Below are 7,055 nucleotides of genomic sequence, written 5' to 3'. Positions count from 1 at the left end.
TTTAAGTAACCAAAGTAATTCAATTAAAATAATAAATTATGTTTGACTCTCGGTTGGAGATGATTTTTGTGACAGGACTATGTTTGGCTTGGCCCTCGGTTGGAGACGGTAAGAAATATGACCATGCACTGTTCATTTAAATTTTTTGGTGGATCAGAGGACTAAAACGAGTCATCTGGCCCTCACTCGGATAGAGACGGTCTAAGGTAGTAAAACGAGATTATCCAAAAATAAAAATAAAAAAATGAGGTCGCGTGCATTGACGTTCTATCAACCGCGTGAACGCTCCTATCCTGACAACCCTTTCTGGTCACCATAAAACCTAACAACCACAGGCGGCGAGGCTTTCTCTCGCTCACTGACTCACTACCTCGCTCGCACCAAACAAGCAAAACACCCATTTACCCAAAAAAACCAAAAAAAAAAAAAAAACAAGCAAAACACCCTAAGCTCGGAAGCTCCCAACTCACTGAGTCAGCATCCATGGCGGTGGCCTCCACATCTCTCGCCTCCCAACTCTCCGGCCCTAAATCCCTCTCCTCTTACTCCGGCCTCCGTCCGTCGTGCTGCAAACTCGAATTCTCTCACTCTCTCTCCGCCACCCAATCCCTCTTCCGGCACCTTCACTCCCTCCTCCGCCTCTCCTCCTCCTCTCGCAAGGCCTCCAGAGGCGTCGTCGCCATGGCCGGCACCGGAAAGGTATATAATTGATTTCATTATCCGAGTTTCCTTGTGTTTTGTTTGGTTTCCGAGAAAATGTGGAATTGAAAGGAAGGATCTTCGATCTTAGTCGATAGAAATTTCTTATTTTTGGCTGATTTTTTGTAGAAATGTTGTACATTTTAGTCCTTATTCTAAGAATACAGCTGTCCTTCACTATAAATATCTGGAATTTTCACAGATGTACTCATAATTTATTCATATTTGTGGATTCTGAAATGCTATAGATTATCGTTTTCGGATTTTTTCTAAATGTTTGTATCTTTGATTTTGCTTGCAGTTTTTTGTTGGTGGAAACTGGAAGTGTGTAAGTACTCCTGTTCCTGCATTTTCTATTTGCTTTGCATTACCTTTGTTTTTGTTCTTTGCATGATTCCTTGATAGCATCTGTAAAAAACTACCATCTGTCAATCGATAACGCTGCCCCAGTATTTTAATTGTTAATTTCAATGATACATAACTAACTTGTTTTGTAAAATTTGTTTAATCTATTTTCGTAGCCTCTTTTGTTGGATGTTGAAGATGTATAGGAATTCAAGTTTCAAACCCTTTTAGTATGGTTCAATTCGTCTTTTGACATTTTCATCTTTTTTGCTGTTTCATTTTAGAATGGCACAAAAGACTCCATAAGAAAGCTAGTCGCTGACTTGAACAGCGCAAAATTGGAAGCGGATGTTGGTGAGATAATGTTCTGTTTGATCTTCCTTATATAAATCTTTCAGTTTGCAGTAGATTTAAAATATTGCTTTACTCCTGTCACTACATATACATGATGAATGACCAAAGTCCGGGTGGGAAGATAACTCTGCATGAATGGAAGTGAAAAGTAAGTTACTTTAGAAGATAAGGCAGCGATATAATTGTAGCTTAGGTACTTGGAACTATATATAATGAGCCAAAATGTGTTGTTCATAGATGTAGGGTGGCAATTCCAACATGTTACTTTGCATGTAAAAGTCAGTTTGTATCAATCTCATTTCAGATTATAAGTTTGTAATGTTTGTAACTTTTAGTTTTCTTATAATATGTACACAGATGTTGTTGTAGCACCACCATTTCTTTACTTAGATCAGGTGAAGAGCTCATTAACAGATTGTATTGAATTATCTGGTCAAAATTCTTGGGTTGGAAAAGGTGGGGCCTTCACGGGAGAAATCAGGTTAGTTTCTGTTCCTTGTTAAATTCCGTAGTAGTTTGTTCTTCACATATACATATAATTTTATTTTGCAATTGGAAATTAATATTTGGTTGTGTGATTGGAGACCATTCTCGTTATGACATTTTAAACTTGGTGGGTAGTGGTTTCATCGTTTCTGTTTCTTTTCCGCCCCCCTCCGAAGCTCTTCTACTATTATGTCGGGAAGACTGTTTCTCGATAGAATGCAATTAAACATTATACCAGTCCTGTTTGAATTTGAATTCAATTAAAAAAAGTTATTAAGTCCTTGTACTTCAAGGGAAGTCAGTGGTCCTTTCAAGATTGTGACTTAAACATCCAAGTCTTCTAGCAGTAGTATATATAAGTTTTGAGTTCTCTTATGAATGCATTTGCACACTTTTGTCCGTGCTTTCACTTTAATGAATTTACATGATTACTATAAATACCCTTTTCGGTTTTGCAGTGTGGAACAACTGAAGGATATTGGAGCCACATGGGTTATTCTTGGGCACTCAGAACGGAGACATGTGATTGGTGAAGACGATCAGGTGAATGCTTGCCCAAACCTATTGTTTAAACTTTTATGGAGGTGTCCTGAATAAAAAAATTAATGAACTTTCTGATCTACTGTAATTACTCAAAATGTAACTGAAATTGTTTAACTACAGTTTATAGGAAAAAAAGCTGCCTATGCCTTGAGTGAGGGCCTTGGAGTAATTGCTTGCATCGGTGAGAAGCTAGAAGAAAGGGAAGCGGGTAAAACTTTTGACGTCTGCTTTCAGCAACTGAAGGCTTTTGCTGGTAACTTCACTCTTCTTTTTAATGATTCTGCAGTCAAGATGAATAGCTTATCCTTTGTATAACACTAATATGTCTGCTGTGCACAGACGCAGTACCAAGCTGGGATAAAATAGTTGTTGCTTATGAGCCTGTATGGGCCATTGGGACTGGTAAGGTGGCCAGTCCAGAACAAGCTCAGGAAGTACATGTAGCTGTTCGCGATTGGCTGAAACAGAACGTGTCAGCAGAAGTTGCATCTAAAACAAGAATTATTTATGGAGGTAACTTTTTTCCTGCAACTTTCTGATTGATTGTCCGTTTATTAAAAATGTTAACTCTGAAGATTTCCGAATGTAGTTCAAGAGGGGCCAGGTCATGTAAATATGTGACTATAGACTCTGAATATTTGTGATCTTTGGCTTGGCTATAAGGGCATCATCTATGGATTTAACTGTAAGATGTAAGAAATTTAGGAAACATTCAAACGGGTCCTTGTGGTAAGTATCAAAACATGTGGACATAATGATTCTGCTCGTCAGTCAGCTGGTTGGGATATTCTCGTCTTGGCTCTGAATGAATATCCAAGTGTTGTAGTAAATTAAACTAAATCTGGATATGATAACAGGGTCTGTAAATGGAGGCAATTCTGCTGAGCTCGCGAAGAAGGAAGATATTGATGGTTTTCTTGTTGGCGGTGCATCCTTAAAGGTATGCTACTGCAATTATTTGCCTTGATATTTCGAACATAAAACCGTTAAAGCATTATGTGGTTTAGAACCATTTCTGTTTGTTTTCCATTGTAGTTGGTACTAACAAGTTGAGTTTTCTTCATCTAGGGTCCTGAATTCGCTACTATCGTCAACTCTGTGACAGCCAAGAAAGTTGCTGCTTGATTATGGTGGTTCCAAGATCAAATAAAGGGCCGATGCGAAGGTACCTTGAGATCGAAGCATGTTGTAACAAATGTATGAGCTAGTTTATCATAAGGAAATTTCATTTTTCTTTTTCTCATTTTTTTTCGGGTCGTTTTGGAAGTTTTCCCCCCTTCATAAAGATGGAAAAATATCTTCTATCCATTTTCCATGGGCCACTTATTGTCTGGTGGACATTAGAGAGCAAATACAGGTCATTTTATTTTCTGTGGCACGAACATTTTGAACAAAATGGTCCTTTCATAATTAAATCCACATTTTGGGGTCTTCTCTTTCCTGCCCTAATCTCATTTCTCATCTCACGTAAGTAATATGGTAAATGAATATTGTAAAACAAATAATTTCTTTGACAAATTTCAAGCTAAAAAATGATTGATATTTTGTGGACGTAGGGTCTGGTAATGAAAAATAGATATTTGTGTTATAACAGAAGACTAGATTGGTGAACATCGTACGGCGACGCGAGTCGCACTGAAAATTATGCGGTGACGTGAGACACCGAAAATTTCTCAATATAAGAGCAACTAATGACATCTACAAACATGAGCTTAAACATGAGCTTAATTAAGTTGACTAAAGCAGCGTTGACTCTGCACTTAAGTTCGATCCCCCACAATGATAGAATATCGTCCTGTTGTTTGTCAAACAAAACAGTGGACATCTAAACCAATTAGGTATCAAATCTATCACATGATTAGTGACAATTACTTGCACGGATTCATCCTTGATTAAGAAACCAATTTGCAATCAAATCATCTAGAGAGAGCATTTGTTCAAAGTAAAAGTTTGTCAGAAATAAAGCATACACTCAAAGCATATATGCCAAAGCCACAACATACTGTATAACTCAAGCTAAACAACCCACACTACCCCATTTACTTCTTATATATACACGAAGCCTAGCGTGCAAGGGCACCTGAGAAGACAAATATGGAGTGGTTCTACCCTAAGAGGAGGCGCCCACAGCTGAAGCAAAGTTGGACTGGCCAAACCCTAACCTCAATCTCTGCACCTCCCCCACATTTACTCACCATCTTTGCCATTGTCATTGCTTTGTTATGGCTCTCTCAGTACACTGACTACAAGTCCCAAATGCAACACACAGCCATCAACTTCCAGATCTTCCTAATATCGTTGCCTATTTTGTTGGTATTTTTGGTAGCTTCGTATTCTTCGATTTCTTCTAGTGGATGGTTCAACTTCGGGGTCCGGCGTCGGGAGCACGAGTCGGTTCACCGAGTTGGCGGCGGTTCAAGCTCGCCGTGGGGTGTTGCTGTCTTGTTGGTGCTGCTTCTGGTGTTGGTATCTTACCAATCGTCGTTTCATTCCAAGTGGTTTGGTGGGAGGTCGGATTGATTATATCGTTTGTTAACTTAAGATGTAATGGGTTGGAATTGGATAAACAAATGCCCGTGCATTTTAGCTTTTACCATCCGTCTTGGCTGTGAAGCATCATTCTTTTTTGTTTTATTTTTTTCCTTTTAACGTAAATGCACACAGTATGGCAAAAGTATCAACAATTGTGTCTTATGCGATTTTGGTTTAAACGCAAGTGCACAAGATAGTCATGGTATAGTGTTTCGCAACTCCAAGTATCATTTTAACGAAAATTCTAATTCAATCTCCAATTGATAAACTAAACCAGATCTAATTATTTAAAAACACAAAATTTCAAAAATATAAAACGCAAAAAATAAACTATTTTCAATCTTTAACAATTCAATTCAAGTTGTGAAGAGTTTGTCGCGATGGTTTTATAAGCAAATTAAAAAGAAAAAAAAAAGCAAAAATAGAGAATAAAAAGAAGAAAACGTTAGGTTTTAAGGCAAGGAATAAAAGTCTAGGAATTCATAATCAACCACAAACACTCTGGTTTAGGTTTCAATGCTTTCAACGGAATATTTAATCTCTTAAATGACAATTTTCCGTATCTAAGTCCGATTAAGGCACTATAGGCCATAGTTATCCTTAACTATATAATTCTCTTTGGTTAGGGCAAATGTCATATATTCGAACATGCAATCTATCCAGTTAAGGTATAAATTTAACATGTAGAACTCATTACATACAAGAGAACGAGAAAATCATGCAAATCATAAATCTTGTTACAACATCTATGTAATTCACAAACCTTATTCACAAGAATCTAATTCAAATCATAACTATAGTTACACCTCAAATTCATCTTCAAATATATGCAAAGCCCTAAGGTGACCAGTCAGAGAACTTAAACATAAAGCATTCAATTCTTATAATGAATAAGAATTCATCCGATAAAAACTAAATATCCATCAAATAGTCAATAAAAACCATAAGTATTCATGCTTGGGCATCATCCTATCCCTAGAAAAGAGTTTAGTTACTCATAGGAATTTGGTAGCCGATTCTTTCGAGTTCGGGCTTGGGCTTTTGATTCGATCCCCGAACTGAAATCAGCCCTAATCACATTCCTAAAGTAACACTATTTACAACAAATATAATAAGTTTTTTCATATTTTCATTTTGTTCAATATTTTAGAAGTTAAATGATTTGCTCCCCACGGGGGGACTTTGAATCCTAGCTCCAACCTTACGCTCAGCTCTTTGAGGCCCAATATCTCTTACTTGACTCTGCCCAACATTATGTATAGTTGGTTTCTTCTTTCTGCATTAGCCTGCCTTACATGGCTTGAATCTTGCTAATTTGTTGTTTTCTCTCACATTAAGTGTAATTCATTTTCAGTTTTACTTATGTTGGTTGGGTCCTAGCCCACACATTTCTTTTCAATAATAGTAGTTCTGTTTCAATTATGGAGTGATTAAAGTCATTTTTCTACTGAAAATATAACTTTAGCCCCTAAAATTTAATTTTCTTCACATAAAATCCGACATAAGTTTTTTACATAAATAAAACACATTTACTAGATTCCACATCAGAAAATTCATTAATTATGTTTGACTTAACACATTTAAAATTTTCTGAATGCCTAAAATACTCCTATTTGAATATTTGATGTACACAATTAATGCCATGCGAATTATAAGGGAGAATTAATAATTTTACTAAAAAAAAATTTGTTATAAATTCATTGTCTAATATATAATAACAATATAACATGTCTAATATATTGACATGCTTAATTAAGTCACTAAAATTATATTTTACATATTAATGTAGGTAAATTATTTCACACACATATATATAAAAAATGACTAATATATGTAAAATTGCATGCAAAATAATTTACCTAAAAAAATGTTATTTGATTCAAATAGTGCACCGACTATTAAAATTTTAAAATGTTAGATTGCTCAAAATAATTTACCCTATCTATGCAAAATACATGATAAATAATTTACCGACATTATAAACAAACTCCAACATATGCAAAATGACACACCCTGACCGAGGTCAAGGCATGCTGGCCGTCATGTGAGAGTGACGTAACCATGTGCACAGTACGGAAGCGATAAAGATAGCAAAT

At 36.2% G+C, this 7,055-nt stretch overlaps 2 protein-coding genes across 2 annotated transcripts; both read left to right on the top strand.

Moving 5' to 3' along the window:
* The first annotated feature begins 348 nt into the window (after positions 1-348).
* LOC126585821 (triosephosphate isomerase, chloroplastic-like) lies at positions 349-3,858 on the top strand. The gene is made up of 9 exons (XM_050250368.1): positions 349-699; positions 1,001-1,027; positions 1,329-1,398; positions 1,756-1,879; positions 2,343-2,427; positions 2,548-2,680; positions 2,767-2,940; positions 3,285-3,367; positions 3,496-3,858. The coding sequence occupies exons 1-9, from the start codon at positions 484-486 to the stop codon at positions 3,550-3,552; spliced, it is 969 nt and encodes a 322-aa protein (XP_050106325.1). The 5' UTR covers positions 349-483; the 3' UTR covers positions 3,553-3,858.
* A 491-nt stretch (positions 3,859-4,349) lies between these two features.
* LOC126585822 (uncharacterized) lies at positions 4,350-5,020 on the top strand. Its single transcript, XM_050250369.1, has one exon. It carries the CDS (start codon positions 4,522-4,524, stop codon positions 4,945-4,947), a length of 426 nt encoding a protein of 141 aa, XP_050106326.1. The 5' UTR covers positions 4,350-4,521; the 3' UTR covers positions 4,948-5,020.
* Positions 5,021-7,055: the final 2,035 nt, after the last annotated feature.

Source organism: Malus sylvestris, chromosome 10 (assembly GCF_916048215.2).
Source record: "Malus sylvestris chromosome 10, drMalSylv7.2, whole genome shotgun sequence".
Lineage (NCBI taxonomy): Eukaryota > Viridiplantae > Streptophyta > Magnoliopsida > Rosales > Rosaceae > Malus > Malus sylvestris.
The sequence above is the reverse complement of the archived record's forward strand: the minus strand, read 5'-3'. Positions and strand labels throughout refer to the sequence as shown.